This window comes from Stegostoma tigrinum, unplaced genomic scaffold (assembly GCF_030684315.1).
Source record: "Stegostoma tigrinum isolate sSteTig4 unplaced genomic scaffold, sSteTig4.hap1 scaffold_824, whole genome shotgun sequence".
NCBI lineage: Eukaryota > Metazoa > Chordata > Chondrichthyes > Orectolobiformes > Stegostomatidae > Stegostoma > Stegostoma tigrinum.
Window position 1 is genome coordinate 1 of NW_026728773.1, and position 18433 is coordinate 18433.

Sequence of the window (18433 nt, forward strand, 5' to 3'; positions counted from 1 at the left end):
TCTTTATTTGGGTATCTGCTTCTCTTTGAAGAATTTAACAGAAGTTTTGTTTTTTTTTGTTTCCCTCCCTCCTAGATCCAATGAATGCTTTGCAGAACTTGCAAGGTGGCCCTACGGGGAGCTCGAGTGGGATGATGGCCACTCGTCCCCCCGGAGTGGCAGGTCTGGGACAGTTGAATCAATCAATGTCACATCCTGGACAGCCTCAGCCGGGTACGTCTGGAATGGTGCCTCACATGCCTGGCTTCCCGCCAAGCACGCAGCAGCAGTGTGAGTAGGATACAGAAGTTGCAAAGTCCTGAAGTAGGCCGCACCTGTTTTACGGCATTTGCTGTCTCAATGTTTTTTTTGGGCTCTTTCCTTGCTAGACTGCGCCGCTCAGCTTGAGTGTTCCCTGTACTTGAAGCTCCAGTTTGTTATAAGCTGGCTTGGTAGTTTTGTCTGGTTCGGGGCGTTGGCGGGGAGGATGGCGTTGCAGTTTGGAGAATGTAACTTTGGAGGCCAGGCGCTGCAACTCAACAGTCTACCCTCTTGTACAATAGTCTCTGTGTTACATGGTTGCTAAACTATATGGCTCCTTGGTTGAGCCTTTTGGTGTTTTAAACTCGAGGCTTAGAATTGATCAGTACTTCTTGCAAATTTATTAGTGCATCTACACAAAGTTCTTCTGCATAGTATTTAAAATTGATTAATAACCTGGTGAAAAAAAACTTATTTATTATGAATAAGCTTGTCTTTAACAAGTGAAAACATGGATTATTGACTGCAGCTAAACAAATTTAAACTGTACCTGCTTTAAATCCAAACACACGCATGGTTATACAAAGACAGGGTGAAACACAACATACAGTTCTGTGGAGTTTTTATGGTTAGGAAAAATGTGTCAAAAAGAAAATCCTATGGATCAAGAAGCCAAGCCATAAGGGCGGAATACAGTGACTTTTCTCACAGTTCTTTCACTTCCTATCAATGAGATCACGTTGCTTTCAGCTGCAGGGTAATGGAAGATCCTCTGTTTAAGTCGCCAATCCTTAGACCCAGGTTGTTTAATGAATTAGCAATTTAGCCTTTGACTCTTTGTCGTTGTCTTTTACTCGGAGAGAGAGCAAGTGCTGCTTCTTTGCAAGCCTCTTTTTCCGGGAGAGAAAGAGAAGCTGCGGGTTTCTTTCCAACTACACCATTGTCCAGTTCATGGCAAAAGACAAACAGTCAAGAATCTGTTGCTAGGCAGTCTAAAGCCCTGTGTTCCTTCTACTAAGTGACACGCCCATCTCATTTCTCTCAAAAATATTTCAAGACCTTCGAATTCTAGATGCATGATAAACTCTGTGCACTCTTGGCACAGTCCAAAACTTTGATTTTTCAAGTTTTCAAATAGGTGTTTGTATTGATGAGTTAATGTAAACTCAGAGATAATGTTCTTGAAAAGAAATGTCATCAACAGCAATTAAAGCCTCCAGGTATGAAAAAGTCAGATCCAAATTATTTCCAACTAAATTTCTCCATGTTGTGGCAATTCTATGAATAATGTTCAAATATATGTATTGAAACAAAGACAGAAATTGCTGGCGAAACTCAGCAGGTCAAACATAATTTATTCTGATGAACAATCACTGGACTCTAAACATTAACTCTACTTTTTTCCCCCCACAGATGCTGCCAGACCTACTGATTTTCACTATCAGTTTCTGTTTTTGTTTAAGGTCTCCAACATCCACCGTTTTAAAATTTATTTTAATGTATTGAGGGTATTATGTGTTCGTTAGAATATTGCCCTGAGTTTATATTGACTTCATTGTGCAAGACCGGAAGAAATCAACTGCATTCTTCCTTTTACATAGTTTGGGAGCATAGCCTGGCCTTACTGCTTCTAGAATAGCCTCATGCATGTGAACATATCTCCATGCCACTGTAGATAGACAGTACTATATATAGCTTCTTACTCTTGCACCATTTAAAGCTCCAGTAATCAGCCCTTTTTGCCTCTCATGCACCCCTGCTTCATTTCCAGTTATGGATTTTTGATTACACTATATTAAATGCATTGACCCTTCTGTTACCTCATTAAAGGCTTAATCATGCTAGTTGAATACAATTTGTTTTTAACAGATCCATTTTTTTCCAGAATTAACCCATCCTTTTCCAAGTAACTGTTAATTTTGTCCCAGGTTATTATTTCTAAAAGCTTCCCTACTAAAGTTAAATTGACTGCTCTGTCATTAATGGGTTTATGCTTGTGCCATTGTTTGAGTAAGGATGTAACATTTGTAATTCTCCAGCCATGTGGTACCAACCCTGCACCTCAGGAGGATTATGGCAGGTAATTTCACAATTTTCACTCTTACTTTCCTCCACATTTTGGGATCCATCCCATTTGATCCCGGAAACTTACCAGTTTAAATGTAACCTTTTAATGTTTTCGTTACCTACAGCGGATTCCAGGGATCGCTGTTATGTTAGTTTGTCAGAGCCAGTTATTTTTAACCCAATGCTTTTTACATCTGTTATATCCTTTCTCATTTTCCCTCTGAACTTTCCATATTCAGCCTGGTTCTCACTTGAATTATCAACCTGAATGTATGTCATAATCACTCTTTTTTTTCTACTTCAAAATACCCTCTCACCATTTTCATCCAGGTAGCTCTGGATTTGGCTGTCCTAGCAACCACCCTCGAGATTCTACCTTGACTGTCCCTGAAACTTTCTAGGCTCTTTCTAGGCACCCCACTATTTCACACTGGTCCTCAGACAATTAATATTCCAGTCTGTATTAGGATAATTAAAGTCCCCTTTCAAAATTGTATTTTCATCTTTCTGTAATTTCTTGCAAATGTAATGCTTGTTAGTTTCTACTTGTTAGTTGCCTATAGAATTCTCCCAGTAGTGTGGCGACACCTCTATTGTATGCTGTATCTAGCTACTTGACCCCTCTCACAAGCATTATCATATTCTCCTTGATCATTACGAGTGCCTTTCCTTTCCTCTCTTGCCCCATCTTTCCTTAACTCCTTGAGACTGTTACTATGATCGCTTCCTTAAAGGTTGTTCACTCATTGGTATTGAATTTTCTTGTGGTGTACATTCATTTACAAGTAGGTGTTTACAGCTAGATCACTTGTTGTTTCTGCGTAAGCAAAGCATTGTGCATTGTGGCAACACTAAACTAAAATTGGAAATGTGGCCCTACCATGGAATTTAGAGGTAGAAAAGATGCAAGGAAGGAGGATACAAATTGGCCGAATAACAGCAGACCTGAGGTTTGGAAACAGTTTAAATTTTTCAGAGGACAACAGCGCCAGCTCTACACCTAGCCCCAGCCACAGCCCTGCCAAGTATTCACCATATCCTCAGACCTCCCCCTCACTGAGGTTAAACGGCCAGTCCTCAGCAAAGAACTCACCTTGATTTCCCTGCACCCATACATCAATGAATTCCATATACGCCTGGATGTTGAATTCTTTTTTCTGCTGTCTCTGCGCCTATTTTTTTGACCAGGAATCTAACCCACCCTCTGCAGGCACCTTCTCCCACCTCCAACAAACCCCATCCTCCTGGACTCCACCCCACAGCCTCCTACCCTCCCATGACCCTTCATTTCCAGCTGCCATCTTGACATCAATCACCTTAATCTCTCCACCCCTCTCACTCCCTCCAGTATCTCTCCCATGGAACACGAAGCCTTCCACTCCCTCTGCTATAACCCAAAGTCACCATCAAGCCTGTGGATAAGGGGGTGCAGTAGTGGTAGGGCCTACTGACTTCTACGTTGTGGATGCCAGGTGCCAACTCTCTGACACCTTTTCCTATCACTACCTTGATTATAACCCCATCCCTGATCAACAACCCTTCATGTCTCAGGCCATCCATAATCTCATCACCTCAGGAGACCTTCCACCCACAGCCTCCAACCTTATTGTTTGTCACCCCCGCATGGCCTGGTTTTATCTCCGTCCCAAAATCCATAAACCTTACGGCCCTGGTTGACCCATTGTCTCTGCCTGCTCCTGCCTCACTGAACTCATCTCCGCTTACCTCGACTCTCTCTCCCCAGGTCCAGGAACTCTCCACCTATGTTTCGGAAACTACAAACGCCTCCACCTCCTCCAAGACTTTCAATTCCGGGCCTCCAAAACAACATCTTCACCACGGACGTCTAGTCACTGTACACTTGTATCCCCCATACAGAATGCCTTAAAGCCCCCGGCTTCTTTCTCTCCCTCAGGCCCAACCACCCCTCTCCGCCAACACCCTCATCCGCTCAATGGATCTTGTCCTGACCCTCAACAACGTTTTCTTTAACCCCTCCCACTTCCTATAAGCTAAAGAGTTGGCTCTGGGTTCCCAGATGAGTCCAAGTTATGCCTGTCTCTTCGTAGGATACGTGGAACAGTCTACCTTCTGCTGTCACACTGACCCATCCCTCACCTCTTCCTCTGCTACATCGATGACTGTATCGGTGCTGCCTCGTGCTCCCATGAGGAGCTTGAACAGTTCATCAACTTTACTAATATCCTTTCATCCGAACCTGAAATTCACCTGGACCATCTCTGATACCTCCCTTTCCTTCTTGGATCTTGCTGTATCCATCTCCGTTAATTGTCTCAGCACCGACATCTGTTACAAACCCACCAACTCCCACAACTACCTTGACTACACCTCCACTCACCCACTTTCCTGCAAAAATGTGATTCCTTATCCCAATTCCTCCAGCTCTGCCACATCGGCTCCCAAGATGGAGTGTTACACTTGCTGTTACTTCAAGGACGCAACTACCCCCCCACCCACCCCATTGATCCAAAATGTTCTCAACCACATCTGTTACATTTCCCACACTTGTGCCCTCAAACCCTCTCCCCCCAACAAAAATAAGGACAGAGTCCCCATGGTCCTCACACACCACCCCACCAATCTCTCCCACAACCAGAGATATTTCCCTCCCCACCCCTATCTGCTTTTCACCTGGACCGTTCACTCCACAACTCCCTCATCAGCTCCTCACTCTCCAAGAATCCTACCACACCTGGCACCTTTCCCTGCAACAGAGGAGGTGTAACATTTACTCTTACACCTTCCCTTTCACCTCCATCCAAGGCCCAATACAAACTTTCCATATCGGACAGGGATTCACCTGTACATCTTCCAACCTGGTCTACTGTATCCATTGCTCCCGATGTAGCTTTCTCTACATCAGTGAGACCAAGCACAAACTCAGTGCCCGACTCGTGGAACATCTGTGCTCTGTAGACTGGAGTCAACAACACCTTCCGGTTGCCAACCAATTTAACTCCCCCTCCCACTCCTTGGTGACATGTTCACCCTCGACGTCCTCCAGTGCCACAACGAGGCTGCACATAAACTGGAGGAACAACACCTCATACTCTACCTTGGGAGCCTTCAGCCCGATGACCTGAACCTAGAATTCACCAGTTTCAAAATCTCTCCACCCCTGACATCATACCATGTCCAACCCTCCCCTTATCCCCATCTCCTTGACCTGACACAACCAGCCCATCTTCTTTCCCACCTATCCGCCCCACCCTTCCCACTGACCAGGCCCCACAACTCCTACTTGCATGCACCCATCAGCATCCCACCTACCTTCCCCCAACCCCACCCCTTCTCCCTCTATTTATTTCCCAGCTTCCCTTCCCCCTCCCCAGTCCTGATGTAGAGTCCCACCTGAAACATCAACTCTTCTGATGCTGCCTGATCTGCTATGTTCCTCCAGCTCCACAATGTATTCAGTTTAAATTTCTGCAAAGGAGGACAAAGGGATTGATTTGGGGGAGGTGAAGGTGGAGGGCAGCGGGAGAGTACAGCACAAGAGTAAGCTGCAGGGAACATACAAACTGACTGTAAAAGCTTCTATAGCCGTGCAAGGAGAAAAGGATTAGTGAAGCCAAATGTTAGGTCCCTTACTTTCAGTAACAGGACAAGTTTAATCAGGAACAAAGAGGATGGCTAACCAATTAAATACATATTTTTATTCTGCCTTCACAAAGGAGGACTGAAATACCCGCTGAAAAATGTGGAGCACACAGGATCAAGTGAGAGGGAGAAACTGAAGGAACTCAGTATTACTCGAGAAATGGTGTTGGGGAAATTGCTGGGATTGAAGACTGAGGAATCCCCAGGAATTGTTAACCTGCTTCCCAAAGTACTTAAGTGGCTCGAGAAATGGTGCATGCGTTAGTGGTCATCTTCCAAGATTCTTTAGACTCTGTAACAGTCTAGGAGTCTAGCTCATGTAACCCTAACATTAAAAAAGGATGTGGAGACAAAATGGAATTACAGGCTAGCTAACCTGATAATGTTAGTGGGGAAATGCCAGAGTCCGTATTAAAAATTTAAGAGCCGAGCACTTGGAAAACAGTAACAGGATCAGACAGAGTGGGAGTGAGTGGATGCTTTTTACTTGGACTTTCCAAACGCTTTCAATAAGATCCCACATAAGATAATATTGTGCAAAAAGTAATGCTTGGGTTAGTGTCCTGACATGGATAGAAAAAATATTGGTAAACAGGAAACAAATAGTACTGACCCGAAATGTCAAGCTTTCCTGCTCCTCTGATGCTACTTGGCCTGCTGTGTTCATCCAGCTTCACACCGTGTTATCTCAGATTCTCCAGCATCTGCAGTTCCTACTATCTCTATAGTGGGAATAAGTGGGTCTTTTTCTGAGTAGCAGGCAGTGTCTCATGGGATACCATAGGGATCAGTGCTTGGTTCCCAACTATTCACAATATAAATGATTTAGGAAAAGGAACTAAATGGAATATCTTCAAGTTTACAGATGATTCAAAGCTGAGTGGAACAGTGCGCTAGGAGGAGGATGCTAAAATGCATCATTGTGATTAGGACAAAGCTGAGTGAGTGCAAATATATGGCAGATGAAGTCTCAGGTGAATAAGTGAAAGGTTATCCACTTTCGTGGCAAAAACAAGAAGGTAGATCATTATCTGATTGTTGATAGATTGGGAAAGGGGGAGGTGCAATGAGACCTGCATGTTACTGAAAATACGCACATAGGTGTGGCAGGTAGTGAAGAAGACCAATGGTATATTGGCCATCATAGCAAGAGGATTTAAGTATAAGAAGGGATGTGTTGTTGCACAGCCTTGGTGAGACCATACCTGGAGTACTGTGTGCAGTTTTGGTTTCCTTATCCGAGGAAGGATGTTCTGACAATGATGGGAGTGCAATGAAGGTTTACCAGACCGATTCCTGGATGACAGGACTTACCTCTTAAGAGAGGCTCGATTGTCTAGGACAGTTTTCACTGGAGTTTGGAAGAATGAGAGAAGATCTCTGAGAAGCTGATAAAATTCTAACAGGACTAGGCAAGGTAAACGCAGGAAGGATGTTCCAAATTAGTGGATAGTCTGTAGCTAAGAGCCACTGTTTAAGGATAGGGTGTAGGCCATTTAGGACTGAGATGAGAAATTTCTTCATCCAGAGAGTGGCGAGCTACTTAGCTTTAAGATTATAACTTTTACGTTATTACGTTATATAGAGACTTCCCTTCATTACACTGGAAAGACTTAACAAGTGGGAGTTTGTTCCTTGAATACTAAATCTGGCTTCGCAATTCAATCTGTTCACAGCTGATCTTTGACCTCAGCTCCACATCCCCGTCCAACTTCTGTATACTTTGATTCCCTTAAATTCCTGGAATCATCAGTCTCTGGTTAGAATGTACTCATCAACTGGGCATCCACAACCCTCTGCAGTAGAGAATTTGAACCTTCTCAGCAAAGATATTTCTCTGCTAAATGGCTGGTTATTTATCCTCAGACTAGTTTCGATCTCTCCTTCCAGATGCTATCATTGTTGATGTTTTGGATACCACAATGGCACTGATGAAGATTCAGCACAAGGGAGTTGGATTTTTAATGTGATATGGGCAACAGGCAAGCTTTGATTGCTCATTGGAGTTCCCTTGGCCTAGCCATAGATATTTTTACTGAGTGACTAGTGAAGCACTCAAATCAACCACACTTTTGAACTGGAGTCATGGAATACTTCAGAGCAGGAGCAGGCCCTTTGACCCAGCAAGTCTGTGCCAACACAGGGAAAACTCTGCTAGGAGTAACACATTCCTATTCCTAAGTTTAGGGACAATTCAGCTATTGCATTCAGATTTGGATGAATGCATTTCATTTGTGAATGTTATTCTTCATTAATAATGAGTCTTTTTGATACGAACTTAAGTGGAAAGTAATGCAAATGAATCTTTAGTCATTATTTTGATGCCTATGACATTTACTCCACCTAATAGTGTCCAGTATGTAGCTCACTGTATGTTTAGTGTAATGAGCACTGGTCTCCTCTGTTATGTGAGTGACCAATTTTACACCTTTGAGCTTGAATTTGTGAAACCAGTTCAAGTATACAGTGCCCCTGAACAGTACATGGAATTTTCACAAGCTAGCTGTGCTGTGCTTTGTTGGATTTCATCCTCATGACCTCTTGTGAACTGTGTGACATACACTTTGCCTCTCTGAAGGAACCAGTTGGATCCAGGGCGAAGTTCATACTTTGAACGAGGTGGTCGAAGTTAACAGTGTTCTTTTATTAATCCAATCCTGCAGCCCAATTGCAGATGCAACAGATTGCCCAGCAGCAGCAGCAGCAACAGCAACAACAGTTCCAGGCACAACAAGCCGTGCAGCAGCAGCAGCAGCAACAGCAGCAGCAGCAACAACAACAGTTCCAGGCACAGCAGCAGCAGATGATGAAACTTCAGATGCAACAGCAACAACAGCAGCAGCAGCAGGTAAAAGGACTGGCTTGTACCTGAATTGAACCCTGAGTGCCATTTGTAAGACACTTCATCACAGCTTGTGATGAAACCAAGATAATGAAATGTGAGGCTGGATGAACACAGCAGGCCGAGCAGCATCTCAGGAGCACAAAAGCTGACGTTTCGGGCCTAGACCCTTCATCAGAGAGGGGGATGGGGGGAGGGAACTGGAATAAATAGGGAGAGAGGGGGAGGCGGACCGAAGATGGAGAGTAAAGAAGATAGGTGGAGAAGGTGTAGGTGGGGAGGTAGGGAGGGGATAGGTCAGTCCAGGGAGGACGGACAGGTCAAGGAGGTGGGATGAGGTTAGTAGGTAGATGGACGTGCGGCTTGGGGTGGGAGGAAGGGATGGGTGAGAGGAAGAACCGGTTAGGGAGGCAGAGACAGGTTGGACTGGTTTTGGGATGCAGTGGGTGGGGGGGAAGAGCTGGGCTGGTTGTGTGGTGCAGTGGGGGGAGGGGATGAACTGGGCTGGTTTAGGGATGCAGTGGGGGAAGGGGAGATTTTGAAACTGGTGAAGTCCACATTGATACCATATGGCTGCAGGGTTCCCAGGCGGAATATGAGTTGCTGTTCCTGCAACCTTCGGGTGGCATCATTGTGGCAGTGCAGGAGGCCCATGATGGACATGTCATCAAGAGAATGGGAGGGGGAGTTGAAATGGTTCGCGACTGGGAGGTGCAGTTGTTTATTGCGAACCGAGCGGAGGTGTTCTGCAAAGCGGTTCCCAAGCCTCCGCTTGATTTCCCCAATGTAGAGGAAGCCACACCGGGTACAATGGATACAGTATACCACATTGGCAGATGTGCAGGTGAACCTCTGCTTAATATGGAAAGTCATCTTGGGGCCTGGGATAGGGGTGAGGGAGGAGGTGTGGGGGCAAGTGTAGCACTTCCTGTGGTTGCAGGGGAAGGTGCCGGGTGTGGTGGGGTTGGAGGGCAGTGTGGAGCGAACAAGGGAGTCATGGAGAGAGTGGTCTCTCCGGTAAGCAGACAGGGGTGGGGATGGAAAAATGTCTTGGGTGGTGGGTTCGGATTGTAGATGGCGGAAGTGTCGGAGGATGATGCGTTGTATCCAGAGGTTGGTGGGGTGGTGTGTGAGAACGAGGGGGATCCTCTTTTCCGGTTAAACCATTTTTCTTCTCTCCCCTTCCGTCCAAACTTACTGAGGCATCCAAGGGTGAGTGGGTTGACCATTGTATGAGTGGCAGCAGGTTATTGGGCCATGTGACAGCCTAACTCAGCAACTGAATAAGTGCACTTTTCATCAAGTAAACTGGATGCTAGTAGTGGCTAATCTGCCTGGCTTCTCTGGCTCTCTATTCCCACAACACCAACCACGTCCCTAGACTAACCAATTGTGGAATTCGTCGTACCACCCTAGGCCAACTAACACAACATGCACCAGCAATTGGGGCTATCAATTTTGCCGGCTATATTGATCATCTTGCAGTAACTCATCAGGGTAGTTGCCAGACCTTCTGTCATAGCAGTGGGCTTTGGATTGGGCAGTAGCTCACGCTGATTTGATGAGACCTTGCCGTCTCTCTTTTTTCAGAGAATTCCTTCTTCACTTGTTTGATTAAAGTTGAGATGAGTAGCTCCAGTTTACAAGAGAATCCTTTAGTTATTTTAAATTTGAATTTGTGCCCCCCATTGGGATACTGATGACAGAGTTACTATATGATCAGGAACATTGTCAAAGGTGATTTAGTAGGAAAGCAAAATTACTGAAGGTACTGGAAATCTGCTTTGCAAACAGAGCATGTTGGAAATGCGTAAGCAATCAGATGACATCTCCGGAGAAAGAAGCAGAGTAATTATCTTTCATCAGAACTGGAGGAGTTTTAAGGAGGAGAAAAGGTAGAAAAACCCGAGAGAATGGGGCAATAGCAAAAGGAAAGGATTGTAATAGGATGAAAAGTACGGCAGAATAAGTGACAGATGAGATGACAGTGCAAGGCCATAGGAGAAAATAACTCAATAGGCCTGTCACAACAATGGGACACAGTACTGTCACACCACTGGATATAGTACTGGTCAGGGTACGTCTGTTTCTATATAACACATACAGTGCTCGTGGAAGTGGTTCTGTCATTGTATAAAATTGGATAGTGGTGCTGGTGGTTAAAGATAGGTCTATTTCTGTAAAAATGGTGGATGCAGCTCTGGAGTATGGTGCTGATGGGTGCAGTCACTCATATTGCATTATGCTGACTTTTCTGAGTTTGTATAATAGCTTACTGATATTTTTCTTCTCTCTGTATTGCAGAGATTGATTCAACAGCAACTCCAGCAGCAGCAACAACAGATCCAACTCCAGCAGCTTCAGCAGTTGCAGTCTCAAACTCCGTCTCAGCTGGTGCCTCAATCCCAGTCCCAGCCCATGGTTACTCAGGTGCCAGGCCAGATGTCAGGCCAGGTTTCCATGTCTTCATCCTTAACACAGCAGCAGCAACCAATGAAGCTTCAATCTCTGCACCAGGTATATATCCTATCATTGCTAAGCAACTGTCATGTTACAAACATTTCCTTAGCTGGACGGACCTTGTCTATATGCTGGATAATTTCTTTGCAATAGAATTTATAAGACTGAAATGAAATTAGTGTGCTAGACCTCCCGGGAAACAAGTAATGAATCAGAGTCAGGATACACCAAATTAAATATAAATGAAGAAAATAATTGCAGTATAGAGTGACAAACTCCTGGGGTCAGATGTTTTTCAGGTGGGTTCTAAATGAAGTAAGTGAGGATATTGTAGATACCCAAGCTATCACCTTCCAAACTTCCCCCTAGAATCCCTGCACTGTGGAAACAGGCCATTTGGCCCAACAAGTTGACACCATATCCCACCCAGACTGTCATCTCTCCCCACCCTATCCCTGCAACCTTGCAACTCCCATGACTAATCCACCTAATCTACACATTCCCAGACACTACGGGTAATTTAGCATGGCAAATCCACCTAACCTGCGCATCTTTGGACTGTTGGAGAAAACCAGAGCGCTCGGAGGAAACCCACACAGACATGGGGAGAATGTGCAAACTCCACACAAATCTGAGGCTAGAATTAAGCCCAGGTCCCTGGCACCATGAGGCATCAGTGCAAACCACTGACCCACTGTGCTGCCTCGTTTTCTTGGTTCATGAGCCCTTGTTTGCACTGGGAAGTTGCACGAGTCACTCACTACTTAAGAAAGGTGAACGGGGGAAGCCAGTGAATGATAGATCAATTCACTTAACATCTGTTATTAGAAACCCTAATTAATGATAGATTGGCCGAACATCTCAAATTATCGGCTAGTCGGGGACAGCCATGTCCATTGATAAAGGCTAGGTTATGTATGATGAATATGCTTGAATTTGTTTGAAGAAGTGACTGAAGTAGTGGCAGAAGAATATCTGTGGATAATGTTTATACAGACCGTAGCAAAGCATTTTATAGAGCCCCTCATAAGACATTGTTAACAAAAGTTGAAGGGAAATTAATGACTTGGTTTGGAAGTTGGCTTACTAGTAAAGACAGCGTTGGGATAATGGATTGTGGTACCTCAAAAGGGTCTTAATGGTATCTCAACAACTCAACATATTTATTAATGACTTCTATGATGGGATAGCAAGCCACATGTCCAAATTTGACAGTGATGCAAAGATGTAAAGCACATGCTTAAGGTGATTGATAGAAGATCTAAAGGGCACTTAAGGAAAAGTGGTTTCTCCCAGCGGGTAGCCAGTGTCTGGAATTCTTTGCACAGTTTGGAGGTTGAAGTGGAAACCGTCAACTCATTTAAAAGAAGCCTGGATCTGAGCTGAGATTCTGTAATCTGCAAGGGGCTAGACAGCAGGATTAGAATGGGCAGCTACTTTATCAGCGGCATAAACACAATGGGCTGAATGACCTCTTTGCTGTAACGTTTTTATATTTTCATGGTTCTGTAAATTATGGAAGCATAAAATTATAATGCGATACTGACAGCTTAGAAAAATGTTGCAAATGGATTTCTATGTAGCTAAATATGAAGTCATTTACCAAAAGACATCTACTAAAAATTTTGGAACTGGGTTATTTTTTAAATTGTGAAAAACTGCTGACAGTGATAACCCAAAGAGAGTCAGGGATCAGTTACAAAGGTCATTATAATGATGTGGACAGGTATGCTGGCTTTTATATCTAAAGAACTAGAATGCAATGAGTACGTAAAGCCCTGCAGACCACAACTAGGAGGAGTTCTCGGTATCAGAATTTAGAAAGGGATTACTGGATAGGTTGGCTCAAGTGGTGCCTGGACTCCAAGAGTTAAATTATGAGCTGAGATTATGCAAACTCTCCTCTATAATTTAGAAAGTTAAGAGATGAATTGATGTTAAGTTTCAAGGGGTTACAGAAGAAACTCTTTCCATTGGTGGGAATTCCGGAACTATCAGAACTGATCTGTCAGGAATGAAATTTGAGAAGCACTTTTACGTGCAAAGGACAGAAGTTTGGAACCCGTATCTGCAAATACCAGATTTGTTTTTAAGATGAAGTCAACAGGTTTTAGTTAACCAAATAAATTAAGAGATGAGGCAGCAGCGGTTATGTAGAGCTAGATCACTCATCAGCCACAATTTAATTTAATGGGGAGTCAGGTTTCAAGGTGTAAAAGGCCTCCTTTTGTTTCTGCTTTCCCATGTTCCATGACTTAATTGCAAGACTTCACCTGTGTGAAATCACAGTTTTAGAGTTCTGAATGATGTGCTATGATTCACTGAGCCTGTGCCACCTTTTGGCGAATCATGCCATTTCCCCAGCTATTTTTCTCTTGGCTTGGGAAATTTTTTTTTCAAATAAAAATACCCTTTGAAAGATTTCATTGAAGCTGATTCCAGCATAGCTTTTGGCAATGCATTCCAGATCACAACATCTTGCTGTACAAAAATATTTCTCCTCTTTTTGCTAGTTATCTGAATGTCCTTATGTCCTTCCAGCCAGTCGTAGAGATATACAGCATGGAAACAGACTGTTGGTCCAACTTGTGCATACTGACCCAATATCCTAAATTAGTCTAATTCCATTTGCCAGTGTCCCTCTAAACCCTTCCTATTCATGCATCCATCCAGATGTCTTTTAAATGTTGTAATTGTACCCGTCTCCACCACTTCCTCTGGCAACTCATTCGATACGTGCACCACCATGTGTGAAAAAGTTGTACCTTTGATCCCTTTTCAATCTTTCCCCTCCCACCTTAAACCTGTGCCCTCTAGTTTTTGACTCCCTGGGGAATAGATCTTGCCTATTTACCTTATCCATGATTTTATAAACCTCTATGAGGTCACCCCTCAGCCTCCGACCCTCCAGTGAAAATAGTGCAAACAGTTTGTTCCCCTCTACTCCATTGAAACCTTTATTACTTTGAGCATCTCAATTAACTGTACACTTAACTTACTCTTTTTTTAAGAAAATAAGGTCAACTTTTCTAGTCGATACTGTTGATTTCTGCACCTCTGCCCCTCACACAACTTACAGCAAATAAATCTTAAATTCACTTCCGGTGTACGTAATGAGGTTGCTAAGCTGCAAACTACTCAATTACAGGTCAGCTGGTAGAGAGCTTTTGAGACATTTTTGTCAAGCTAGAGCCTGTCGGGTGTCACTCCCTCAGATATCCCAACAATTGAAATAGGACCTATGGCCTGTCCATTTGGCAATAATGTAGTAGGAGTTGGTTTTTAGTGAACACTTTGCCCGAAGCATTACTCATGCCTACTTTATTGGAGGAGAAGTTTAATTGAAACAAAAACAGAAGTTGCTGGAAAAGCTCATCAGGTCTGGCAGCATCTGTGAAGAAAAAAATCAACGTTAGCGTTTTGGGTCTCGTGACCCTCCCTCGGATTGGAACAGAAGTTTAATTGGAGCAGGGTCCTGCTGCCCCATTGGTAAAATCCAACTTTCACCGTTGCATTCATTGGAAAATCTGTTGTAATAATACCAACAGGTGTTAAAAGTAAAATTCCGTCTTTATTACTAAAAATGGCAACTATTCTCAACATTGTATTCAGAATTCGAGGCTGTTGGTATATGAGTACCTGAGATTATTGGTAGGATTTTTACACAATGTACCTCATGAATGTGCTTGAAACGCCTGCCAGCCTAACAGAACAAGTATAGTTTGGACTTCACGTAACTTCTCTGTCTTACAATTTGTCTTTAGCTGACCAATCTAACATAATTGGATTGACTTATTTGGAAAGTTTGTCATTAGTGATAATTTGGTCTAATGTGCGTGTTGTAGCATTTTGAAAAGATTATCCAATTGGTCTCAATGGGCTCCTTTCACTATCACCTTGCAAGCACCTTCAAGTGTTTATCCAGTTTCCTGTAGAAAGTAATTAATAAATTTGCTTCCAACACACTTTCAAGCTGTGCATTTCAGATCGTAACTTACTGTATAAAAATAAATTATTCTCATGTTGCCTCTGTCTTCGTTGATATTTACTGTAAATCCATGTACCCACCCTTCTATCTGTTTGGTTTCCTGTTGAGGAAAGCCTTTCTGGACATTAGTATTGGGCTGACCATCTAACTCATGTTCTGAAGTAGTAGAAAATGTATACAATTCAGAATTAATGTGATTGTTTAAAATCTTATTCTTTTATTTCAGGTCCGTTCTCAGTTTCCCCAGGGTCAGACATCTCAGGCCCAGGCTCAAGCCCAAGCTCAGGCCCAGGCTCAAGCCCAAGCCCAAGCACAGGCCCAGGCCCAAGCCCAGGCACAAGCTCAGGCCCAGGCTCAGGCCCAGGCTCAAGCCCAAGCTCAGGCCCAGGCCCAGGCCCAGGCCCAGGCTCAGGCTCAAGCCCAAGCTCAGGCCCAGGCTCAAGCCCAAATGGGAGCAGGAGGGCAGGTAAGGAGAGTGATGAGAATGAGTTCCAGACAGCCTTCACTGCATGAGTTGATTAGCATGTTGTATTATTTCTGGTGGATTCCTTATCTCTTTGCAGGGTCCTTGTCTGGATTGTTAATTGCACGCATCGTAAAGCAAGCTGCTTCTAAATAATGCAATAATAAATTGATCCTAAACCTAATTCATTTCCTCCTCGAATTGTAATTATTCTTTGTAGCTAGTAAAAGAAAAATTGTACTTTAATCTATTTTTATCCAGCTTCAATTGTATTTGGAATGACGAGACATTTTGTATAGACAGCACTTGTTTCACAGTCTGGATAAACCAGTTTTGGCGCAAACACATTACTATTTGCCTTGAAATCATTTCCTGAGGTATTAACTTATTAATTGTTTCTGGTTGAGTTTCTGATTCTAGATTCTTTCTCAATCTCGAACTGGCCAGGAAATGGGCTATGGGCAGGGAAGATGTGGGCTTATTGATAGATTCCGAGGTCAATTTACTGATTCGTAAAATGAATGTCAGAGGCAGAGATCTTGGAATAACCAGCTGTAGCATTACCTACACAAAGTAATATGGGAAATGTTGCTGTTTGCACCTTTGCAGTTGGTTGCTAGCCCTCCAGAAGCCCACCTGGTGTGTATAGCCTGCCTGACATCCTGGATTGCAAGTGTAGAATTACAGAGGTCGTAACACAGAGACATACCCTTCAGAAAAGCCAGATGCCGTTGATGTTTATCCTCTACCTGAATTGTTGTCCCATGTGCTTGCTTATTCACATATCCCTCACTCTCCCCTCCCTTCACTGATTAACTAACTTAGTCTTAAATATTGATGAGGTCTCTGATTCAGTTACTAACTCTGCTAGTGTCACAAATCTGTGCCAAAAAAATTTCTAATTGCTCTCTTGTCTCCTGGTTTTTCATTTAATTATGCATCTTTGACCCTTGTTCTTGACTTCAGGAAGTGGCATGTTTCTATCTGTTCTGCCTTGTGTCTTCAGAATGTTAAATATCTTGATCAAAACTCCCTGTTGTCTATTCTGTTCTAGTGAAGACAATTGTAGTTTTGAAAACATCTTTCTACTTGAGATTCCTCATCAGGCAGATTTCGAGTGTATCTACATAGTACCCTGTTTTCTACCACAGTATTTTCCTTGTAATGTGGATGCAGAACTGACATTGCTCAGGTTCTATATAACTTAATTATTACATCCAATTGCACTGTCTGAAACTAGGAATGTTATCCACTGGAATTGCTGCTTTTATTATCTTGCGTACTTATGAATCTCATGACAGTGCAGGTTCCCTACATTGTATTACAGCCTCTGAGGCAACAAGTTCCGTGGCCTCTGGTGAGTCAGTGTTTGTGCCACGTTTGCCAAACCTTCACGTTTTTCCGCTGGGCAGTCATCAGCTGATTACAAGTGATCAGGGTGGCTGCCACAAATACAGATGTCAGCAGCATCCGGAGTGAGCTTATTTGCTGCAGAAACAGTTTGACCAAGGTCAGTATTACCACAGACCTGCAAGCAAGAAGAGGCATTCATTCAGACGCTTGATCTTCAGGCCATCAGATGTTGAGGATCTTATGGGCTCAGGCAGGTCCATCTCATAAAGCTTTGATTCTGCACTTCTGAAGCAAGAATAAATCTAAGTACCTCTGCGGAGGCTCCCAAGGCAGCTGGATATTTTGGCAAGCAGCCAGTTGCTTTTTTTTTGAGGAAGGTGAAGGGTTTCTTGTTCTACAGACCACAGTGATTATGAATCAAATCATATGACACCCCACTTGTCTTTTATATACTACAGTGCCAGTCAGCCAGGGATTTATCCAAGCGTCTCATACTTAGCTGTAAGGAACCTACATTCATTGCAACTTGTTCCAAAGATTCATCAGCTCTGCAGTCTCCATTTGGGCAGTTAGTGCCATCCTTGATGGATGGAGGCTCTGAAGGACAGATTATCCTTATGGCCCATACCAAGACAGGAAAGGTGCTGAGCCCCTGCCTCACTTTGAAGATGCAAGGATTGTGGTGCTGGTTGGGCTGTTGATTTGCTTGGCAGGGTGGATTTCTGCGTAGCTCTTCTTTTCCCTCACAACTTCAGTTCCCGGATCAGGCAAAATGCGGATGATGTCACATTGCCTCTTTCATGTGGGAAGATCCAACTCTCAGGCTCATGCCCTGTGCATTCATGTGTCCATCAGGAATTGCCAACAGGCAAGACTTTTAACTTGAAAAAATGTTCAGCGATTCCCAGTGCTTAGCAGCTGACTTGCTGAGACATAGTGTTATATAGCCAATAGTGGCACTGTTTCCAACACTTAAAAGTTTTTGCTCTGCAATCTGCAAATACCCAATTTTTAAATGTTTGTTTTACCTAAAACCACTGAAGGGGGATTTTTTTTCTCATTTCTGCATGTTTCTGGAAAAGGGGTCCTTTTGCTATTTAGAAGAGCAAGAGTAGGCCAGTTGCTGAGGAAGGGGAGCAGCATTAAGACAAGCTAAGGTCTTTTCTTTATTCCAATAGTTACTAGAGGTGTAACGATTGCGTTTACTGAGTAGTATGCTCTTCCTGTGAGATGTGGGAGTTCAAGGAGAAGTCATATACCCCTGACAACAATGCGTTCACTTGCAGCTTCTCTCAGACTGCGTGGATCAGTTGGAGCAGCAGTTGGACTCACTGAGGAGCATACCGGAGATGTAAAGTTTTATAGACAGGAGATTCAGGGATGTGGTCGCACCAAAGTT

At 43.6% G+C, this 18433-nt stretch overlaps 1 protein-coding gene across 1 annotated transcript; it reads left to right on the top strand.

Moving 5' to 3' along the window:
- Positions 1-75: 75 nt before the first annotated feature.
- Positions 76-15837, top strand: LOC125464053 (mediator of RNA polymerase II transcription subunit 15; the record flags this gene model as incomplete). The annotated part of the gene is made up of 4 exons (XM_059644432.1): positions 76-213; positions 8592-8776; positions 11075-11287; positions 15445-15837. Coding segments are annotated over 4 exons (929 nt in total), but the record flags the coding sequence as incomplete, so codon positions are not given.
- Positions 15838-18433: the final 2596 nt, after the last annotated feature.